General features: G+C 39.3%; 2 protein-coding genes across 6 annotated transcripts in view; one reads left to right on the top strand and one right to left on the bottom strand.

Moving 5' to 3' along the window:
- Positions 1-13,932, top strand: part of LOC101848925 (maestro heat-like repeat-containing protein family member 1) — a 72,277-nt gene extending 58,345 nt beyond the window's left edge. For all 4 annotated transcript variants that reach the window (XM_013089231.2, XM_013089229.2, XM_013089230.2 and 1 more), the window contains 8 exons: positions 2,468-2,585; positions 4,157-4,303; positions 5,715-5,903; positions 7,268-7,423; positions 8,658-8,792; positions 9,751-9,853; positions 11,194-11,259; positions 12,290-13,932. In XM_013089231.2, the coding sequence (XP_012944685.1) occupies positions 2,468-2,585; positions 4,157-4,303; positions 5,715-5,903; positions 7,268-7,423; positions 8,658-8,792; positions 9,751-9,853; positions 11,194-11,259; positions 12,290-12,372 (997 nt within the window). In that variant the 3' untranslated portion in view covers positions 12,373-13,932. The remainder of the gene's footprint in view (positions 1-2,467; positions 2,586-4,156; positions 4,304-5,714; positions 5,904-7,267; positions 7,424-8,657; positions 8,793-9,750; positions 9,854-11,193; positions 11,260-12,289) is intronic.
- Positions 13,933-18,815: 4,883 nt separating this feature from the next.
- The window catches only part of LOC101847772, an 18,523-nt gene continuing 14,311 nt past the window's right edge, over positions 18,816-23,027 (bottom strand). Inside the window, exons 11-13 of one of the 2 annotated variants that reach the window (XM_005110508.3) lie at positions 22,078-22,938; positions 20,242-20,319; positions 18,816-19,125 (exon numbers count right to left, since the gene is read on the bottom strand). In XM_005110508.3, coding sequence (XP_005110565.2) covers positions 18,991-19,125; positions 20,242-20,319; positions 22,078-22,938 — 1,074 coding nt within the window. In that variant the 3' untranslated portion in view covers positions 18,816-18,990. The remainder of the gene's footprint in view (positions 19,126-20,241; positions 20,320-22,077; positions 22,939-23,027) is intronic. The other variant, XM_013089228.2, reaches the window with a different exon arrangement.

Raw genomic sequence — 23,027 nt, 5'->3', positions numbered from 1 at the left:
TGCTTCATCAGTGTTTGGCTTTTCTTTTTGCTGTTCAATCCCATGAAATAGGGCTAACCCTTCCAGCCCCATGCGCGTATATTTTCAACAGCGCTTGTACCTCCCACCGTCCCAAGAGTGTATATTCTCAGTTTCGGGGGATACCGAATTTACGCTTTTTTTTTCGAAATTAGCGAACCTAATTAAACTTTAGTTTTCATAATATTTGTTCATTTACCTTTAATCATTGTTACAGGTTATTATCTAAACCTCATTACAAGGATACTACATCACATTTTCGAATGCATGCCTCTTTTTCTTAAATACTGCTGTATTGGCTGGGACTTGGGTTAGGGAGTGCACAGAAATGGCTGGGGCTGGTAGGGCTAAGCTAGTGTGCTAGTCCTCTCTGCTCTCCTGTTTCGGTGGGCAGTGGTAAGTGTCAAACACCAACCCCCTTGGTTGTTATAAGGTGGACGTTGCTGCTAACTGAATTTTCTAGGTAGGGGGATGGGGGAGAGGAGATAAGGGGGCTCTGTAAACTTGAAAGATAAATGTGAGAACATGGGTAGTGTTGGAGCGTCAGGGGTAGTGTTATGCACAGCAGCTGAGATTTTTCTCCTCAGACACTTGGAGGATGGTGGTTCTTGGTGAAAGGGTGCGTTTTTTTGTCCTGAGCATTGTTTTGAGGAGATAAACTAGGGAGGAGGGATACACACACACTGAAATTATAGGCTAGGTTAATGTTCAGTTTTTGAATCTTCAAAAAATGTTATTTTGTCAAACAATTTGTCACAATGAAGATTGCTGTTAGAGGAAAAGGTTGCTGTTAAAAGGGTTTAGTTATATAGGAAAAAATGTGAGGTATGCTGACAAAATGAGTTACTTCTCGCGATCCACAAATGGAAATATTGGCCCAAAATCAACACTAGGGTCAAATTAGTAGATTTTCTATTGATGCCATATTCTTTATGTATAACATGCTTTTTATTATTTCATACTTATTCTTTGTAAAAACTTCAACTATAAGAGTGATGTATCTATTTCCTTGAAGGACTTACGGATTATCAAAAACATGTACTGGGATCAAACAGCTGCAATGAGAATAGAAAACGACATCAGCGAATACATACAGATTAAAAGAGGAGTCAGACAAGGATGTGTACTTTCTCCAGACTTGTTCTCCCTGTATAGTGAAAATATCATGAGACACATAGAAGAAATGCCTGGTATTTCGATAGGGGGACATAATATAAACAATCTAAGATATGCAGATGACACAGTCCTAATAGCAGAAGATGAAAAACACCTGCAGAATCTATTAAATGTCATCGTACAAGAGAGTGACAACATGGGCTTAAACCTAAACATCAAGAAAACCGAAACGATGGTGATAAGCAGAAATACTCCAATCCCAACATGCAATATCAAAATCAATGATACCACCCTCAAGCAAGTACAACATTTTAGATATTTGGGGACCATTATATCATCAGATGGTAGATGTCACACCGAAATTAAAAGCCGCATTTGCCAAGCAAAAGCAACCTTCCACAAGATGAAACAGATACTAACAAACATCAATCTGTCACTGGAAAAAAGGAAAAGAGTAATGAAAAGCTACATCGAGCCAATCCTATTATACGGGTGCGAAGCAAGGACAATCAATAAACAGCTGGAAAAAACAATTGTTGCGGCAGAGTTGTGGTTCATGAGACGCATGCTACGTATCCCATGGACAGCTAGAAAAACAAATGAAGAAGTCCTAGTTGAAGCAAATTATAGAAAACAACTTATCACGAATATAAGAAAACGACAGGCAAATTTTTTCGGACACACAATGCGGAAAGAAGCATTAGAGAACATTGTAACAACAGGAAAGTTTGATGGAAAGAGAGGTAGAGGCAGACAGAGGGAAAAGATACTGGACAAGATGACAACATGGCTGGGAGCAGCAAGAACAACAGACACCATTGCTGCTTCGAAAGACAGATGGAAGTGGAGGTCCATGATCGCCCACGCCAGTCGGCAAGGCACCGGATGATGATGATCTATTTCCTTAAGGCTTTAATCTGAGAAGTAACTCATTTTGTCTGGATGCTTCACAATTACTTTACACAAGGGTAGGTTGGCTGGTAGGTGGAGGTTGCTTTTATCTAGGTTGCTTTTAAGTGGACATTACTGTACTCTACTTTCTTTCATGTTTAACATTCAAAGTGTTATTTGTGGGTGGTTGGCGGGTGCTCTGGTGTGGTTTGCTCCTTCTTTCCTATCAAACATCTATTGTCCTTATCTCCCCTCCTTCTGTTTCATGTATGTTACTCTCTTGTAACAGGTAATCTATTCTTCGGCACTTATATGACCTTATTGTGTTGCAAGTGCCGTAAATCTGTACTAAAATTTAAAAAGTGTTATTTATATGCCAGAAGTAGCTGTTGTGTCGTGGAGCTGGGGTTTTTCAGCGCTTATTTTGTGTGTGACGTTTCAGTGCCTTGGTGTACGAGGAGAAGGAGACTCACGTCGGCGACATTGTCAACTCTCTGACCTCTGTGCTTTCCAGTCTGTATGAGTCTCAGCGGGTCACGGTGGCTGCTTTTTTTGCTGAGGTATGTGTTTGATATTTGTGAGGCAGCATGGTGAGATCGGGCGCTCGTCAAAATACCGATGGGCAATATTTTTCTAATTTTCTTTTTTTGGCTCAACACCTTTTATATCCATTTAAAAGCACATTTCAGTGTGGATTTTATTGAAAAACATTGATTGAAGGCACAAAAAATGTCAGTTTTCGGTTTCCAAGGACTCTCAAGCTATGGAAATTATCAAACTGTGGTGGGCATTTTCTCGCTAATTTCACCTGTGAAAGCAGGCGTCCCTGACCTCCTTCAGTGGCAAATATTTCGACTTTTATTCAACATAGATGGATATTTTTTTCTCCCAAAGCAAGGCAAATGAACAGGCTTTAAGATGATGCCAGTAACCCCTTATGCCCAAAAATTGACGAACGCCTGATTCCACCACGTCTTGACACATGATGAATCTAAAAAAAAACGAATTATTTTTTTCCCCTATGTTGAATGTGCTGTTAACAACTGTTTTGCTTTTCCATCGATTTAAAGATAAAAAGTGTCATGAAGTAGCTGGTTGTAAATTCCATTCTAGTAGTTTCTCTGTTTAAGAGTTCTGTGCACAAATGTTTACTGTACATTTTAAGATAGAAAGGCTGGCAGAACCAGTGGCTTGATCTTTATAGTTTGCCTGTTACTACTGATGTAGAAATAAATGGCCCCCCGGGGCAGTGCCTCTGACTTTAGTGTCTTTAAGCCATTCCCAAAGGGGGGACATATCTCGTTTAAGCACAGTCTATCACTAGATGTGAAATAAAAATTATTCTGATCTTGTGAAGTCCAATAAGTTTCTATTTCTTTGAGTCTGGGAGAGGGTCCTTTGAAAGTGGATCTCAGGCTTCGTTGTTTTTTTTTAAGGCAAAACAATATACTAAAAACTTTGTACTGTCCAAGAACTGAAGTGTACACCAACATATTCCATCCTGCTATAAAGATTTTGTTCCATGTCACCATTTTTAGGAGATGAATCGAGGTGTTCTAGGGATAGTGGAAACAGAAAGAAGAGTATGAGAGTCAAGAGAAGAGTATGAGAGTCAAATGTGTACTTACTTCTATCCTGCCTTTGATGTTGCTTTTGCCACAACTACTAAGGCTGCATTCCCAAGGTTGTGGGTGGTTGGCGGGTGCTCTGGTGTGGTTTGCTTCTTCTTTCCTATCAAACATCTCTTGTCTTTATCTGCCCTCCTTCTTTTTTGTTTTTGCTGCTCTCTTGTAACATCTCTAATCTTCGGCACTTATATGACCTTATTGTGTTCCAATTGCTGTAAAACTCTTACTGAAACGTAAAGTCCTGAAGTAACAACTTGTAATGACTAACACATTATGCTGGATCGATCAATGACACCTACTACGAATAATCTACCCTGTGCTGTAAGGGTTTATCTCTTTCCATATGATTAGATACTGTTATAGAAGTTCTTCAATAGACATGATGTTGAACTGATAAAAACTGTAAATTGATGCTTTGTTTGTAAGAGCTAAAAACAAAAGCTTGATAAAGATGGGGCTGTTTAGTTCTGTGTCTCCATATTTCTTTGTGTTCCTTCCTCCAGCTCATCAATCAAAAGTGCCAGGGAAATGAGGACCTGGTCCAGCTTGTCATGACGAGCCTGCTGGGGCGACTGGTGGACGACTCCCACATTGTGCGCATGTTGTGTGTGCGAGGTCTGGGGAATATCGCTAGTGTCGGCAGAGAGCAGGTGAGGGTTGGCGTTGATTGGAAATAATAATAATAAATAGCATTTGTATAGCGCAAATCCCTGCTCAACAGCAGGCTCTATGCGCTTCATAATCTATACTATTATCCCAGCAGACCAGAGAGCATTCTGAAACAAACTCAATTTCCTGGGAAGCATTCAGTGCATGTGGCCATTTATAGGCGTTAAAACACTAACATACTGACAAGATCTTTCGCTGTCTATGGCCGGGTACCCATTTCCATCTGAGTAAAGTGAGGAAAATTCATGTAAAGTGCCTTTCCCAAGGACACAACGTCGGGCCCGCGGTTCGAACCCCGAACCCTCAACCTCACAATTACGAGTCCGGTGGCCTAACCACTAGTGTCGGCAGAGATCTTTAACATGCACAACTTGCACACTGGCCCTCCGAGATTTTTCGCTCTTGTCCGAGGAGGCTAAGTGTAGATCTTTACTACCAGAAGATCAGGGGTGTGGCTGGATGACAGCAGTAAGAAGGAACCAAGAAGTAGCAGTAGAAAGGCTGTAGAAAGAGTCAGGAGCCCAGAAGAGGGGGCAAAGGAGGTGAGGGAGTGGGGCAAAAAGAGGAGATGAAAGCAGACGATAGAACATCGCTAGAGAGCAGGATAGGAGGTGAAAGGAGACAATTTTAGAGAAGAATATTTTTTGGTTGCTACCCAAATTCGAACACGGGACCTTTGAATGAGAGGCCAACGCCTTAACCTCTAGGCCTCGAGAGCCCCCCAGGCTAGGTGTGCAATAGGGTGATCTCTTTCTCTCTTTCTCCGGGCGCTGTGGCATCATAATTGGTCAGCGATGCCGATAGCACGCAGGAACTCAACACTTGCCCGGGGGTCCTTGAAAAATGCTGTGGGTTTCTGAAATGTCCCAGCAGAGGGGTCGATAGGGTGATGGCAGCAGCTGCTGATTACTTGTGCAGTCAGATGAGAGAAAATGGTGAAATTACCAGTCATTGGGTTTGAGTCCATGGGCTTTATCTGGGCAAAAAGTAAATTACTAAAGACCTCAGTCAAACAGTATGTCTTCCATTTATTAGTTTTATTATAACTGAAATTATCAAATAATAAAGAAATGTCCAAACTCTCCCATGCATACAAATCCATCCAGTAAGATCAGATCGAGTAATATCTCGCTCTCATCCTGTCTCACTGGGCGTATTGATTGTCAACGGAAAATAGGATTACCAAGTTGCAACATGGAAAAGGGGTACTGATTAACAAACTTCCCGTGTGTTAATCTAGGAGAAAATATAGTTCCGGACACAGTGTTTGACCCCAATTTACTGGTTTTTTCACCTTTTTTCACTGAAAGGTGCATGATTGCTGTATTGAAATGTGTCTATTAATGTCATGGTATGCCGTAAAAATTGACCCGTAAGAGGTTTAATGTCCAGGTCCAGCTGTACGCGACGACGATCCTGTCAGCCATGATGGCGGGTATGGACGACAAAGAAGACCCGGAGGATTACATCACCATCGAGGCCATGATTGGTCTGTCGCGTGTACTGGGGGAGATTCAGGAAGAACACATACGGGCCATTCTCATTAACGTCTCCCTCAAAATTCGTCCATGTTTTGAAAAGGTAGGTGCTTGTTTGGGATAAAATAATGATAAAAATAAACTGCACTTTTATTTGTCCCAGAAGGGCACTTTGGTTTACAATGGCAGACATACATTTACATATATAACTACATAATTATAAATATGTACCTACATAAATACATGCATAAAATGTACATGCATAAATACATGCATAAATACGTACATAAATACACTATATTACACAAATACAAAACAGTCTACAACCATGCCTTTGTCGGTCGCCACTGTGCAGCGGCCTGTGTTTTGAGATAGGGTTGTCATGTCTTACTCAAGGACACACCCTAGTGACCACCCATCTGATCCCCGTGTCACCGACACTTGCTTGACATTACTTGAGTCTAAACTCACTACTCACTTAGCCACTGGAGAATCGTCATCATCATTGTGCTGCTCACCTTACTGTTTAGTATCTTTAAAACGTTAAGTAATATTGATAAAGGATCACTTTTATATAGTGCTTTTCCCTTCTGTGAATGCTCATTGCACTGAACATGGAAGATTATATAAACAAATACACTTGTTCATCAATAATAACAATGGTTGGATAAAATGGTCTCCCTCACCCTCTCTCACTCCTGGGAGAAAGGCTGCGTGTTTCCCAAATATAATTAACGTCTCTTTACATTGCTGCCTCTTATTAATACATAACATTCTTTTACAGCACTGCCATCCACTGATTAGATTCTGACTTGTTATACTTATTTTATACACCTTTGTTTTCTTTAATGATTTCATTTCATGCTGTCAAGTTATTGTCACTGCTCAAACAGTGTAACAATTCTATAGCAGTCGTCTTCAGACTTCATCTGTCTGTATCTTTCCTTTGCCACTCTTTTTGTCCGTTCAGTTTCTCCTGCTCTCGCTGTCTGCCTGTCTGTCTGTCTGTCTGTCTGTCTGCCTGCCTGCCTGTCTGTCTGTCTGTCTGTCTGTCTGTCTGTCTGTCTGTCTGTCTGTCTGTCTGTCTGTCTGTCTGTCTGTCTGTCTGTCTGTCTGTCTGTCTGTCTGTCTCTCTCTCTCTCTATCTCTCTTTCTCTCTCTCCCTCTCTCTCTCTCTCTCTCTCTCCCTCTTTCCGTCCCTCCCTCCTCCCCCCTCCCCCCCCTCTCTCTCTCTCTCTCTCTCTCTCTCTCTCTCTCTCTCTCTCTCTCTCTCTCTCTCTCTCTCTCTCTCTTTCTCTCTCTCTCTCTCTCTTTCTCTCTCTCTCTCTCTCTCTCTCTCTCTCTCTCTCTCTGCCTCTCTCTCTTCCCCCTCCCCCTCCCCATTTACCTAAAATCAGACAAAATTTGGAATAGTAGTACTTAATTACACTTTTAACGCATTATAAATTCTTGTTTCTATTATCAAAGGATAAGTCGCAAGTGAGAGCTCAAGCCTTCAAACTCTTTGGCAATTTGTCACGGTTTGGGGACGGGCCGTCCAAAGCACCTTTCCTTGAGCAGATCCACAGCAATTTCATCAGTCTTCTCCTGCATCTTAACGACAAAAACGACGATGTAAAACAGGTCAGTTTGTTTTGAGAACTGTCTGATCGCTATTCTTGTCAGAACTAGCGATTTTTGTCTTTTTTTTTTGGGGGGGGGGGGTTGCCCTTTTTTTACCCTATAAGGATGACACTGTGGGTGGTTGGCAGGTGTTCTGGTGTGGTTTGCTTCTTCTTTCCTATCAAACGTCTATCGTCTTTATCTCCCCTCCTTCTTTTTTGTGTTTGTTACTCTCTTGTAACACCTCTAATGTTCAGCACTTATATGACCTTATCGTGTTGCAAGTGCAAACTAAAACTAGAAATAAAGGATGACACCATCTGTTTAGTACAGTGTGATGGGCTCAGACTCACAAATTATGTGAAGCATTGTAGGTGGATAGTCAGTGGGATGCAAGAGGATGTCAATTCTTTTTTTTCCCCTTTATTTCCACTATTAACCCTATCTGTATGTCGTGTTTTTCTATCGTATCCATACGACGTTGGGAACTCTGTGCCACCACTTTCCAAAGAGGAAATTTACTCGTTAAATCGATCAGTCAAAATGATTTTTTGAAAAATACTGAAAGTTTCAAAGAGATCCTTGTTCTAGAAGTATTCCAAAATGTGAAGAATACAACACCGGGGGTACAAAATGACCCCAGGGCGTACAGATAGGGTTAACAAAGGTGGCCTGTTGGAAGAAAGGAATGAACGATCAGCGATGAAGGACACTCCTCGCAGAAATCCGTGTCTTGGGAGATATGGAGCAACGAGAATGTTTTATACTGGATTTGTTTTATATTGTTATACCAGGGACTGTGCAGGGTACATGTACATGATAAGAATTGAAGATATGAAAATGAAAACACACCCTTTATCATACTTTATGGCGAGAAACAGTGTTTAACCCTATTCGTACGTCGTGTTTTACTATCGTATCCATACAATGTGGGGAACTCTGTGCAACCACTTTCCAAAGAGGAAATTTACTCGTTAATCCGATCTGCACGCTTTGCATAGCTGTCTGTCAAAATGATTTTTTGAGAAATACTGAAAGTTTCAAAGAGATCTTCGAACTAGAAGTATTCTAAAATGTGAAGAACACAACCCCGGGGGTACAAAATGACTCCTAGGCAACGGAGAGGGTTAAATGAAATGTCTCTCTTTGTGTTGAAATGAATAGTGTCTCTTTGTGCTGAAAATGAAATGTCTCTCCTTGTGTTGAAATGGAGTCTCTCTCTGTGTTGAAATAGTGTCTCTCTGTGCTTTTGCAGGAATGCAAGTATGCTCTTCGGCTCTTGGGACCACTGATGGGATCAGAAGTTATGAACGACAAATTTCAGCGCCACTTGGTGGAAGGTGGCTACCTGCACTATGGAGAGTTCATGAATGACTTGGCCAAGCTCATTGTGAGTATGCAGGGTTAGGAAGTGGGTGGTTGGCGGGTGCTGTGTTTTAGTTTGTTCCTTCTTTCCTATCAAACATCTATCATCTCTATCTCTCCTTCTTCTTGTTTGTGTTTGTTACTCTCTTGTAACTCTTCTAATGTGGGTGGTTAAAGGGTGCTGTGTTGTAGTTTGCTCCTTCTTTCCTATCAAACATCTATCATCTCTATCTCTCCTCCTTCTTGTTTGTGTTTATTACTCTATTGTAACACTTGTAATCCTTTTCACTTATGTGACCTTATTGTGTTGCAAGTGCTGTAAAACTCTAACTAAAAGAAACAAACAAAAAGCTGTCAGGAAAGCAGTCCTTGAGAGCTGAGCATTTTATACTGTGGAAGTTGGTAGTTGGAGGATTAGTGGGTTTGATCTTTTTTTACTCCCCCCTGTTGATTTTTGAAAAATATTTTTTTTTGCTTTTTATCTTTGCACTGAGTAACTGTTATTGTGTTCGGGGGCTTCTCTGTAAACAAACAAACCACAAACAGCCTAACTGTCAAATGGTTTTCTCATTGAGTTATTGTCTATAGGAGTTAAGTAAAGAGCGTGGGTTGTTGGCAGGTGCTCTGGTGTGCTTTGCTCCTTCTTTCCTATCAAACATCTATCATCTCTATCTCTCCTCCTTCTTTTTTAGTGGTTGTTACTCTGGTGTAACACCTCTAATCTTCGACTCCTATAAGACCTAATCGTGTTGCAAGTACCGTAAAACGCTTTCTGAAACAAATAAGTGAGGAGGAAACAACTTGTGAAGAAAGGTTTGGTTTATTTTATTCTGAATTGTTTGGTTTCTACACGCTGAGTCATGTAAGGTCAAAGTCGTGAAAATGCTTTAGATGTCACAAAAAATTGTTTTGAATGCTGACAAAAGAACTCGTATTGATAATGAGTCCCCTCAGCTCCTAATTCTTTCATCCAATGATCACAGATCCAGGATTTCCCAGACAAAATCAACTTCTACGTGATGGGGTGTGTGGCTTTCTTCAAGAGTGCCTGGCCAGAGATCAAGAGCAACGCTGCCATGTTCACAGGTAGCCAGTGCTTTTCTTGTTGCAGTCCTTAACCCTTTGAACCGTAAATCTTGAAATTTCTCAAATCTCTATCCCTGGACATTTTTTGCAAATTTCATCAAAGTTCACAGTGTTTTGGGGGCACATACACAAAAAGACTGAGGTGAAGAACATGGAGAAATAAACACATTTGTTCACTCCCTTGTTTACCCTATTATGAGGTGGAAATATTGTAGGACGACGAACAAGAAATAAAGAGAGCACTTTTGACGGACCATACAACTCAGGGAAGTCCGTGCCCCGGTGAAGCGGCCTTACGGTATACTGCAACATACTGCCCAGGTCGGTTTACAGGCCTAACAGGTTCAAAGGGTTAACATTGTTCTTGTACTGACACGGCATTAGCTAAGAGAAGAGGTTTGGGCATTAAGATGAAGCTTGCCTAGGTGTATAATCACGAACGAAAACAAGACGTTTTACTAACACTGCTACTTGTCTTCAGGTTGTTTTCTTTTTGTGGGACAACCTGGCATCTAAACGAGAATAGAAGGAGTTAACAATTGTTTAAAATAGCTTGATTAGACAAATGTATTTGAGTTTGAACTATTTTAAGAAGGGACACCTCATCTGGACCTTTATCACACATTTTTTAAAAGAATGAAGTACTTCTCATGGTTTTATGGAATAGCTCACTTTTGAGACGTATCGGGAATGAAACATTTTGGGTATTTTTTAAGGAATAAAATGAGAAGCTTTAGTTGAGGGGGACCAAGAAATATATGTGATCGTAAAGAAATGAGAGTTAAACAATATGTCCTTCTTTTGTTTAGGTAAAAACTTTTGGCTAACTTTCAGGTTTATCAACAACCACCATCGTGTTGGAAAAGATTATTTTTTTTTAGGGGGAGGTGGATATTTTTTTCATTGTATTGAACCGGAAGTTTTCTATAACTTTGACAACAGGTTTTGGGTGGTGTGAAAGACAGAAGAGTATACTAAACACTCTACTCTGTCCCCGTGGTTTTATGCACCCCGCATAACTGAACAAAATTAGATCATTTTGGCATAATTTGTGATTATTTTTCTTTATCATTCTTTGTTAAAATGAACAGAATCGCGTAATTTCACATTTTTGGGCTCAGTGTGCATAATTTCAGAATTTTTCTTGCATAAAACGAATGGGACAGTCTACTAGAATAGAAGGACAATACTGTTAGATCTGACACGTAGCCTACCGTGAGGAAGGGTTTATGGTGCCATTCCAAGCGTAGGGTTCCTAATAGTGACAGATGTAAGAGATCTTTCTAAAACATTAACTGTCAATCTCTTCTGCATTTAAAACTATTTTTCCTTTTGTGCAGGCTTCCTTCTAGGGAATTTGACCAAGCAGGCACAGTCCAGCATTACAAAGGAGCACATATGTTCAGGTACGTTGCTGAAAGTTTTTACATGAAAGTGCACTTACATTCTTACAAATTGATATGATGTTATGTATTCTTGATATTTGATCTAAGTCAGACGAGCACAAGACGATAGTAAACATTCAGCCATATTGATTTCATAGGGTAGGAAGTGTTTATTTTCGTATCGAACATCTTCACTATATTCGAGTATAAGTATCGAATATCATGACCCAAATTACTGGTGGGTGGTTTGCAGGTGCTCTTGGTGTGGTTTGCTTCTTCTTTCCTATCGAACATCTATCGTCCTTATCTCCCCTCCTTCTTTTTTGTGTTTGTTACTCTCTTGTAACACGTCTAATCTTCTGGTGCTCAAATGATCACCTTATGCAGTTGCGAGCGCCATAAAACCTCTACTAAAACTTACTAACTAAAACAAATGACGGTTGAGACTGTCCAAGACAGCCCCCTTATGTGAGGAAAAAATGTGGTTGTCTTAGTTAGGTGGACTTCGTGGACAATGTCGAATAGTTTTCAAAAGCTGAGGGGAATGTGGGAAGGGGTTGTTTACACAGTGATTGATTTGGACAGGTGGCCACTAGTGCAGGTTTGACTGTACAAGGTACTAAGAAAGAACATTTTGTTTCCAGGAATGCTAATTTTTATTTTTTAATGTAATGGTATTGCTGACAACTTATCTTTTTTTGAAATTTTAAAGATTTACAATTCATACAGAATAAGGCATGAACAGTTGCAAAGCTAAAAAAACCCAAACAGTTTAACTTAATTAACTTTGTAAATTACATTTTACATTTTCATTTGTTGGTGTTGTTTTGGGGGTTTTTTGTGGGTGGTTGGCATGTGCTCTGGTGTGGTTTGCTTCTTCTTTCCTATCAAACATCTATCGTCCTTATCTCCCCTTCTTAGTTTTTATGTTTGTTACTGTCTTGTAACTCCTCTAATCTTCTGGCGCTCATGTGACCTTATGCAGTTGCGAGCGCCGTGAAACCTCTACTAAAACTAAGACTAAACTTGTTTGTTTTTTTTGTCTTTTCAGCATTGACAATGTTACTGAAAGACAGCTCCCCATCCGTGCGAGCCAAGGCTGCAGAAGCTATGAGCTTGCTATATGACTATTGATTAATATCCCTCCTGCTTTTTGAAACCCTTGTTGATTTTCTTGGCCACAAAGCGATTAGTGTTTGTGTATTTTTGCACAGCTTGAGAGCATTTCCCTCACTGTCTCTCTGTTGATAAAATGCTTAATGACTGCTGTTGTAGATCTTAGATATTGCCATGGAGGCATGACAGGTCAGTTTTGCGATTTAATCAAAAACAGTACCACTAGTGAAGCATGTACAATACAGCTTGTCTATTCTCATACTTTATTTTACCTGAACTTCCGAGGTCAACATTCTCATGACCTATAATTCTGTGTGTGGCTTTGAATGTTGCTGAAATAAAATATCATTGCTGTCATTAGAAAATTGTGTAACTCCATTTTGACTTGCTTTACAGGGTTCATAGGAAAACATTGGAGATATTCATTTTTCTTGGGCCTATGCCGATATATTTAAGAAAAGGTAGAGAGCCTTTAAAAATGTTAACTCCTTTAGTCATGTGCAATCAACTGGTGGTGCTTAACTCTGTATCTCCGAGGGGGGGTAAACCCACTGTGGCGGGGCCCTTTTCTTGGTACTAAATATAAGAATATAAGAATGACAAAATCGTCACTAAATGGGTCATTAAATCAAAACGAGTGAGCCTATTTTGATAGTTTTTCATCTAATGAATGGACTTACGGTATAAGAGACCTGTTTTTGGCACTTGCCGAAAAGTGATTTGATGTCGAAGTCGTCGTAAAGGAATGGGCCCGAGCCACTATCAGCGGCTCATCAGCACATCATTTCTGACTGTGAGGCGCTGAGAGTGGCTTTCAGGAGATAAAGAGTTAAGTGACGAATAAACCATGTCTGGTATTGACTGTGTCATATGCCCCAACTGAACATTATTTTGTTTTGTTTAGAATTGCTTCTTATATGTTGAATGAGATGCCAGCGGCATTGATAAATGCCTAATTCCTTGATAATGCTGAATACCATACATGATTTCACTTTGATTTGAGGTGAAGAGTCTGAGCAGCTAGTAATACTACTCAGAAATGTGTGCAGAAACAAGGTAATGTAACTTGCATTCAGAACAAAGCTTTTAAAAAGAAATTACAGTGCAGAAGCCTGCTATGCAAATTAGCTTGTTGAGTTGTTTTTGTGTTATGTCATGTAAGTGTTATTCTTTCATGCAATGATTTCCCTGTGATATTACTAAGTAATAATTGTTGAGTAAAGTTGTTTCAGTTTGTTTTAGTTCATTTTTCTATTGGTATGTTTGACTAGTGTAGTACTTATTCCGATCAACCTTTGAAGAGGTCAAGGAATTTCTTTTTGTACTTGGTCTTGTGCAATATGATTATTAATAAACACCATGATTCAGATTTTTTTAATGCTCATTTTCAAACGGAATAAGAGTGAAGATTTTTTGTTCTGTATTGTTTTGGGTTTTTTTTAGTTTCTGAGGTTGTTTGTGTGGGGTGAAGGTTCTTCTTGCTTTGATGTTGTCACCAAATTGTCATCATGTTTCAAACGCCAGTCATATCAATATTCACTACATTTTCCCAATAAAGTGAGTTGGCCTACAATATAAGTTGAAAGTTTGAGTATCAATCATTAATTTAAACTGTCTTTTCCTATTATGCTTACAAAACTTTTTTATTGTTGATGTTAGTTGTAAGCTGTTATAATAATTTAATATATATGTGTTTGCTTTCTTATTATGGACACAGTTGTGTGGTACCATGTTCAGGACTGGCACCATGGATGATATGTGTCACGACGTGGTGGAATCAGGCGCTCGTCAGATTTGGGGCGTATAGGGGTATTGGTATCATCTTAAAGCCAGTTCATTTGCTTTGCCTTAGGGGAAAAAAATATCAGTCTATGTTGAAAAGAAGTCACGATATTTGTGATTGAAGGAGTCGCTTTCTTTCAGAGTCAGAGGTAAAATTAACGAGAAAATGGCCGCCGAAATTTGGTAATTTTTATAGCTTGGGAGTCCTTGGGAACTGAAAACTTACTGTTATTGTGCCTTTAATCTACGTTTTTCAGTAAAATGAACACGGAAATCTGTTTTTAATTGGACACAAAAGGTGTTGAGCTTAAAAAGAAAATTATGAAAATTTGCCCGAAAGCCAGAAAAAAATGCCAGTTTCTTTGATTTCATTATTTTGACGAGCGCCTGATTTCACCACGATCCCTCACATCTGCAAACTGGCAGAGGATCAGAAAGTAGAATTTTTCTCCGAAATAAAAGTGTTGGGCGTTTTGAATGTAAGTGGGTTGTGCAAAGGTCGTTACATGAGAATTTCTTTCTGTGTTGAGGGGAATGACTACACTGTGGTTCCATTGTGAGTTGTTGTGATATTTGGTCGCTTGGACAAGCGGGCTAACACAGATTTTGGGGAGTTTCCAGAAATCTTGACCTACACCAGAAGTGGGCATTGCCCTACCTATAGGAGAAATTTGGTTTCATTCATTGGTGTGTATATTTTGTTTGCTTATAGAAAGTACTCTCCTTATCTCTTAAAGAAACTGAACAAGGGGCAAAAACTTTACCTTCGATTTTCTCGAAACAGCATTTTTGGGGATAGCCCCCTTGTGCTTATAAGCGACCGTTTATGAAGAAACTTTTGTATCATTGCTGTAGAAAGGTGCTTCATGAGCCTCCGACTTCAATAATATTTGACTTTTCCTTTTTTAAATGTGGATTTTGTCGAAGTCCATTGACTTATGCCCAGCGTTGTGAGTTTGTACGTGCAATATGTCAATGCTGGGAATGTAGTTATCTCTTCTTGCTTATTCCAAGCTGACATTGTTGATAGTTTCGCGGAGGATGTGACAGGATATAGTCCTCACCGTGAACTCAAGTGCTGACCTTCATTTTTCTTTCGTCAAGTTTCGCATTTAAAGCAAGGAGTTTCAGCTGTATTTTGTGTGTTTCTTTATCGTTATGATGCCTGTGTGTTTTTTAAACTCTTGTAGTAATGGTTGATCTTTCAGCAACTGAACTTTTGCTTTTTTTGTATAATGCTGCCAAGTCAAAGCATGTATGCATTTTTGCTTCTGTTGGTGGTGTGTGTGTGGGGGGGGGGGGGGGGGGTGTCTGTGTTGATAAATGTTGTTTGTAGAAGAAGAAAGCGCTTTCTGTGTTACAGTGTTTTCCCCAGTGAACAGGCATAGTCTATTAGTCTATGGTTTAGCATAAACGTAAAAGTTTTGTGATGCAATTTGTAGAGGGAGGTGGGCGGGGGCAGAGGGGAGGAAGCTGGACTTCACTGACTGAACTGATATGGATCTGGTGGTAAAGTAGTAGTAAGGTGTGACTTTTCCTTGTGTGAGAAATTATTCTGTCCCTCTGTTCAGGTTTCCCACAGGGTCTTTTATGTTAGGGATGTGCATGATTTATATGTTGTCGTTTTGAATGACAAAACTAGTATATATGCGAAGCAAGGTCAAAACCATCAATATAAGTGAAAATGTCCACCTATTCCGGGTTAATTTCCTACCATGGAGAAGATTGCCTCTCTTCTAGTATCTTGTCTTTCACAAATACTAACTGCATTAGGCTTTATGTCCCTCTCGGTAAGAAAAACTGTATTCTAGTGAAATATTTTTGTCATTTAGCTGTTGACATTTTTGATATTCTACCAATTGATTTATGTGTTTGTGGTGCATATTATTTATGAACTTATGACTAATATTGCCAGTACAAGGGTTACCGGTAGAGTTATGTTTCGATTACAATCAATCTTTGCCATATGTTCCAGAGAATAAATGCTTATTTTATTATTAAAAAAGAAACAATCCTTCATCTTGAGTTTGACCATTATGTTTTGTTCTTAAAGATGGGAACCACTTTGGTATTTCTGTAGTGCCAAAAAGTTTGGTCTTCAGCGTGGGTGATGGAGAGCTGTACTGATTGATCCCACTTCTTTTTTTCTGTCTGTGCTTTACATCTTAAATTTTTCTCGCACTGAATTGCTGTTATTTGCCACTGTCTTTCATATTCCTTAAACTACACCAGATCTTGGTTGCAAAAGACATTTCATCTTATCAAGTCTACTTAATATGAATGTAGGCCTACTCATTTCCTTTTCCTTTTACTACGTGCAATTGTTATCAAACTAATTTGGTTAATTTTCAAATTAAATAAAAATGTATCTTGCTTTATATTCTGTCTCGCCATTTATAAATTGGGACTTTACTTTTTCTTGTTGATCTATTCTCTCCCCTGGGTTTTATGCACCCCACATAATTTAGCCAAATTTGATCATTTTTTGCATAATTTCTGATTATTTTCCTTCATCATTCTTTGTTAAAATTGACAGTATCGCGTAATTTCACATTTTTAGGCTCAGGTTGCATAATTTCAGAATTTTTTTTTGCATAAAACCGCGGAGGCAGTTTATTATAAATTGTGAAGAGGTGAAGTTATTTATCTACAAAAGCTTACTTTCTTCACATTCCCCTGCTAGAGCTTAGAGAGTAACAAAAGTGAAGGATCTTCATCCCACAGTGCAGTTGATTTGTATGTACATGGCTGTTATCTACATAGAACGTAAAATGATCCTTTACCTTACAGGTAGCCACATGCCGTAGAAGGGACTCTCAAATATTATATTATTGACTAGAGTGGCTATTTTATTCTTGGAGGATTACTTTGGTCTTTTCCTGTATGTTCACAGACACCTGATTTCAATTTTTTTCCCTCTCCCTGCACACATCCTTACTCTCAAATACTGACATCTGTGGTGTGTAAAGGTTTGACTCTTTGTTATTACTTACAGTACAGAGAACGTAAGTTCTGATTCTCATAATTGCTAAAAAATTCAATGGCAACAAGGCTAGAGGGCGACTGAGAAAGACCTGGATAGATGGAGCCAGGGAAACACTAACAACTCATGGCATCCCCCTGACCCTAGCTCTGCGGCTGGTAGCAGAGAGACGTCTCTTTCTTCCCATGACACCCAAAAGGGTATCAGCGGTGGATAAAAGTAAAGTAACGCACAAGCTGTTCTATCGGGTACATGTAGCCTATCTCCTTCTTCTAGGACGTTGTATCCCATTCAGCCCGGGTTGGCCTTGGTAGGCCTCCAAAATTCTCTAAATTGTGTCGATGGGGGCGTAAAGCATTTGTGTCAGGACGTGGCAGAATCAGGGGCTCATCAATTTTTGGGCATCTATTGGTATCATCTTAAAGCATGTTTATTTGTCTTCCTTTTGGTGAAAAAAAAAATATCAATCAATTTTGAATAGAAGTTGAAATATTTGCTATTAAAGGAGGTCAGGGTCGCCTGGTTTCAGAGGTAAAATTAGCGAGAAAATGGCTGACAAAGTTTGGTAATTTCCATAGCCTGAGAGTACTCGGAAACTGAAAATTTACATTTTTGTGTCATTGATCAATCTTTTTCAGTAAAATACACACACAAATGTGTTTATAATGGACATAAAAGGTGTTGAGCAAAACAAAACAAAAATTTGAAAAAATGCCCATCGGCCCCAAAAATGCTGATATCTTCGATTTCATTATTTTGACAAGCACCTGGTATAATCACGCTGCCTCACATTTACACATTGACCAACAATCAATCTCAACAGTTTTTCTAGCTTATTCTTTATTTTACTTTCAGTAGTTCAAAATTGTGCATGTAGTACTAGTAGAATGATTTTGTTATGTAGAGCTGCATCGTGTGCCTGTGCAATCTCTCAGCATACCTACCAAAGTGCGTTTGAAAGGGGAACAATTGGTGGACATTAAAAAAAAGTGAACTGCTTTTCCTCTCTTTAAGGACATTTTTTTTTTTGCATGGTGCTCTAATTAGTCTAATGTGGTTGGCTGCCCTCAAAGTAAATCCATTTGGTGTCTATTTAGATGATTAATAAATAAACGTTTACAAGATGTTGACAGAAATGTTTAGATCTATGTTGAAATAATGTGATGAACACAGAATGGAGACACTGTTCTGATCACTTGTCTTTGTCAAGCCAGATATATTTTACGTATTTAAGAAAGAAAGAATTATCAGGATATATGAAAACCGTATCATAGAAAGAAAATTGAGTACATGTAACTCCATTTTTGCCCTGCTTTACAGGGTGAGTTAGAAATAAAGGAGTGACCTTGTATTGGCTAGCGGCCTTTATACAGCCCCAATATAAACACTCCCATCTTCTGTCGTCCCAATAAACGCTTCCTCTAGACACATAAACTTATTACAACTGCATGAACCCTTAATCAAACATCCCCTCCCCCTCCCCCTCCCCAACAGCAAAACTAGCTCTCCAGCCTAGAGAGAAGTTACTGCAGCCAGAAATGGGTAGCCCAGATACGGTTTTTAAAGGGGATGTTTAATTATTTAGCTTTCATGAAGCACAGAAGAGCTGTTCCTTAAAAAAACAAAAACATATAGGAATTGCTCACCTTTCTTGTGACAACGATGATGTAAGTTACAAAATAATTCAACTCAAGCACATGTTTGAGAAGAGCAATTTAATGGATATGCACATTTTAAAAACTGAGCAACACTGAATGAGAAAAAAATTGGGATTCACATGACAGTCATCTTTATCTAGTTAGAGAAAAGACTGAAAATAGACAGCACTGAGGCTTAATGTGTGGACAGCATGTTCAACTTGTTACATGCGGTCACTGTTCAGGTGCAGAGATGTGTAAGTGATGACACACTTTGTTCATCAAGTCCATCTTCTTTTCCCTTGTCCGGCATGCAACACCTCGCTCTTTCAGCCAAGCTATCAGAGACGCTGAATTCACTTTTGCCAGCTGAGGATGAAATTGAAAAAAACAAAAACAATAAGAAAAACTGTAACAATAACAGCTGCAAGGAAAGCAAGAATCTTGGCCTTGATTTCATATAATGTGACTCACTAACAGATCAAAAACATCCTTCAGCACTGCAAGACACACAGGGCCCTGAGACAGGAAACGTGGCCAACCCCACTTACACTACGAGAGAAGCTATACGGGCCGACAGATGAACTGAGCAGGACGGCTCAATTTATGACAGATACCAGTACCAGACTTCAAGTGTGATGCTATCGAGAAGAAGAAGAAGAAGGAGAAGGAGAAGGAGAAGGAGAAGAAGAAGAAGAAGAAGAAGAAGAAAACCATAAATAAGGGAGAATTTTTTTTAAAACCCTTCTGAAAGCACTTTATTTTATTCTTCCGTTTGTACCGGTGGGTGTCACGGGGAGACACAGGCGTATGTCTGAAGCAAGGCGAGTGGCCTGTAGGAGGGACATCCCGTGGCATCTAAAAGAACCACATACATTAACATGGGGGCTCTAGTGGTCTAGAGGTAGGGTGTTGTTCAGATGGAAATTTGGAAGACCATCAAGACGGAAGAATCTTGTTTGGTCTTCCCCTTCTGATGTCATCCGTATGATATTAAGTACTTTAAGAGAGATCAAATCTTTCGATTCATTCAAATGTCACCTGAAGACGTTTCTGTTTTTAAATTAATGAGATGAATATTTTGAGTGGTTTTCTTTAAGCCAGAACACAACGTTTTATGTTACTGTTGTACGTTGTACTGTATTGTAAAGCGCTCAGAGCTTGTGTACTTTAATCGGGGTTGAGCGCTATATAAATGTCATTTTTTATTATTATCTTTTTTGTTTCATTCATTCTTCTGGGCACATATATCTTGCAAAAGGCTGTAGAGCAAGACTCGTACTTCTTTTTAGTATTTCACTATGCTATCTGCCTTTGCATCTTACTTCTTTCCATTACTGAATGTTTTTGAGTCAATGTACTTCCTTTTTTTCTTCACAAAAACTAAATTGAATATTTCTATCTCTGCAAAAAAAGCCAAGATGGCTGGATAGCAAATATCTGAAGACAAATCATCAAACACAACAGTAAATGATGAGTTCCAACCTGATTCATTCGGGCCAGTTTCTCTACATCTACATCCTGAACCTGAGGAGCTGTTCTGGCCTTCTTGGGAGGATCTCCCTGTGTTAGGGCAAAGAAAGAGTGAGGTCAGGTTCTTTCGAAATAATTCAACACTTGGAAAACATTCCATTGAAATACATGTAGACTAAACAAGCAGTCCTGTTATTTCAAGTCTGAAATGTCAACCACAACTGGTTGCTTTTAAGGACAAGCGGGCTAACCCAGATTTCGGGGGTTTACAGAAATCTTGACCTACACCAAAGTGGGCATTGCCCTACCTATAGGAGGAATTTGATTTCATTAGCGTGTATATTTGTTTGGTTATAGAGAAAGCTCTCCTTGTCTTTTAAAGAAACTGAACAAGGGGCAAAAACTTTAACTTCGATTTTCTCAGAACAACATTTTTCGGGATAGCCACCTTGTGTTTAAAAGCGACCAACTGTTTTGTTAGGCCAGATCATCTCCCTCAATTCCCCCAAGTGTTTATGGGAAGAGGGAATGTCAGTCAGTGGAAGTTGAGCGGGCAACAAGTTGGTCCTATTTCCTTTTTTTCTTTCAGTCTAATGTCCATGATGTGGCGAGGTCGAGTTTACATGCCTCTTTCTACTCAAGACCATGGGATGTTAAACCAGCAATCTGTATCATCAGAGGAGTTAATTTCATAATTGTAACTCTTATAAGAAATGATAAGATATGATGATATAATATAAGATAAGAAGAAGGTGAACGTAAGAGGTAAGATTGTACTATATCGTACTGGTCATTTTTTAACTTTATCTGACAGACTGACAAAGTGACAGAAGAGTGGACAAACAAGTTTTTTATACCTCTCTTTATAATTTGAAGTAGGCTGAAGGATTTTCATTATTTCTAGCATATTTTGCATGCATCATCACTACACCAGCAAAATGGCACATCTCATTTTTGCAACTTTTGAGATAAATGAAAAAAAAAACCCCAACCGTTTAACTAGATAATTTATCATCTAATTATGGTAAAATTTGCCATGCGTGTTTGTTTTGTGACTGGCAACACATTTTTGCTTTGGTTTTACAAAAAGATAGATCTAGTACCACCAAACACAATATAAGGCTAGTTGCATTTGGCAAAACTTGTGAGTTCTCCCATATTTCTAGTGCAGTGACGAAATTCTGCTTCATGAAGTAGAAGAGGGTGTTCATTATGCTGTCAATGTGTCCTCTGTGCCAGAGCAACCAAAAAGGTTAAAACTATAGTTTTTGTTATAACTGCTTAACCCTATCCGTATGACCTGGGGTCATTTTGTACCTTCTGGGTTGTATTTTTCAAAATTTTAGAATACTTCTAGTAAGAAGATCTTTTTGAAACTTTCAGTATTTCTTAAAAAAATAATTGTGGCAGACTACTATGCAAAGCGTACGAATCGGATTAACGAGTAAATTTCCTCATTGGAAAGTGGTTGCACAGAGTTCCCCATGTCGTATGGATACAATAGTAAAACACGACGTATGGATACGATAGCAAAGCACAACGTATGGATAGGGTTAATAAACATGAAGTTCAAGTTACTTCAACTCCACTAATTGACCACTATAGTGTCCATGTGCTTCTCTTTACTCGAATTAACACGAAGAGCTGAAAAAACTGTGCATTCAACTCCTGCATCAGGAAGTCTTGTGTTATAGAGTATTGTTCTGTCATTCTGTAGAACGCAGTATCCTCACTAAGCCAGGGCTGGCCCTAACAGGGAGGGTCAAAGCAGCCAATTTCCTAAATTACCTAAATTGTGTTTATGGAGGTGTAAAACATGTAAAATCATTACAATAAATTGGGTCTCACCGGAATTGGAGCTTTTCTTTTCAAGTTCTTGCAAACACTAGGTGATGCTGACAAAGATTTGTTTCCAGAGAACTTTTTCTGATGTGACAAGACATGACTGGGCTTGCCAAAAGCTGGTTTCATTGGAGCTCCTGGGGATTCACGGGCAATCGATGCATTCCCTGTCTCAATCTCATGATGAGGTATCCGCCCAGAAATAACTGGTGTGTCAGGCACTTGAAAGGGACATCTTATGGTTTGTTTGAATACTGGAACCAATTTATCAGACTTTCTTTCGTTCAAAGTTGAAACTTTCTCTCCTGATTTTTTTTGCACGGAACATTGCTGAAGCATTTGCTTTGGCTTGAAGCGGGGAACAAATCGTGGAGCAGTGGGATTTGTTTTGCTCTCAGGACCACTGCTGCCAGAGAAGGAATGCTCACAAGAGTTACTTTTCTGTGGAACTGAAGGCGGATCTTTTGATCCCACTAACGGAAGACCACTTGGAGTTTTATTAATGTTTGAAATCTTCAATCCTTTAGGACCACTTGATGGAGACGGTTTATCCACATGCACACTTTTTGAAAGAGACTGCTGTTCACCAACATTACCAACCGCTCTGCCACTTGAAGATTCTCTAGCATTATTATCAGCTTCCTTCACTGTGCAGAGTTGACTGTTGTCTCTGTTTTCAGCCCTGCAGGATACGCTCTCACTAGAACGATCAGGTAATGGCACGATAGGTCTCTCAGTTCTTTCGTTGCAAGAAGACTGTCCGTTATTTGGGGGACCATGCAGCAAGCGGTTCACACTTTGACTGCTGCGATAGGGTATTGCTGACTTCTTGTGGGACTTGTTGGAGAGGCTTGCGTGCTCCCCTGCCTGTAAAATTAACAGTTCAACATGAAATAATATAATATACTGCAAAGAACTGATATTTACCAAAGTAGGATGATTTGAATATGAATAGA

This window comes from Aplysia californica, unplaced genomic scaffold, assembly GCF_000002075.1.
Source record: "Aplysia californica isolate F4 #8 unplaced genomic scaffold, AplCal3.0 scaffold00902, whole genome shotgun sequence".
NCBI classification, from domain to species: Eukaryota; Metazoa; Mollusca; class Gastropoda; order Aplysiida; family Aplysiidae; genus Aplysia; species Aplysia californica.
The sequence above is the reverse complement of the archived record's forward strand: the minus strand, read 5'-3'. Positions and strand labels throughout refer to the sequence as shown.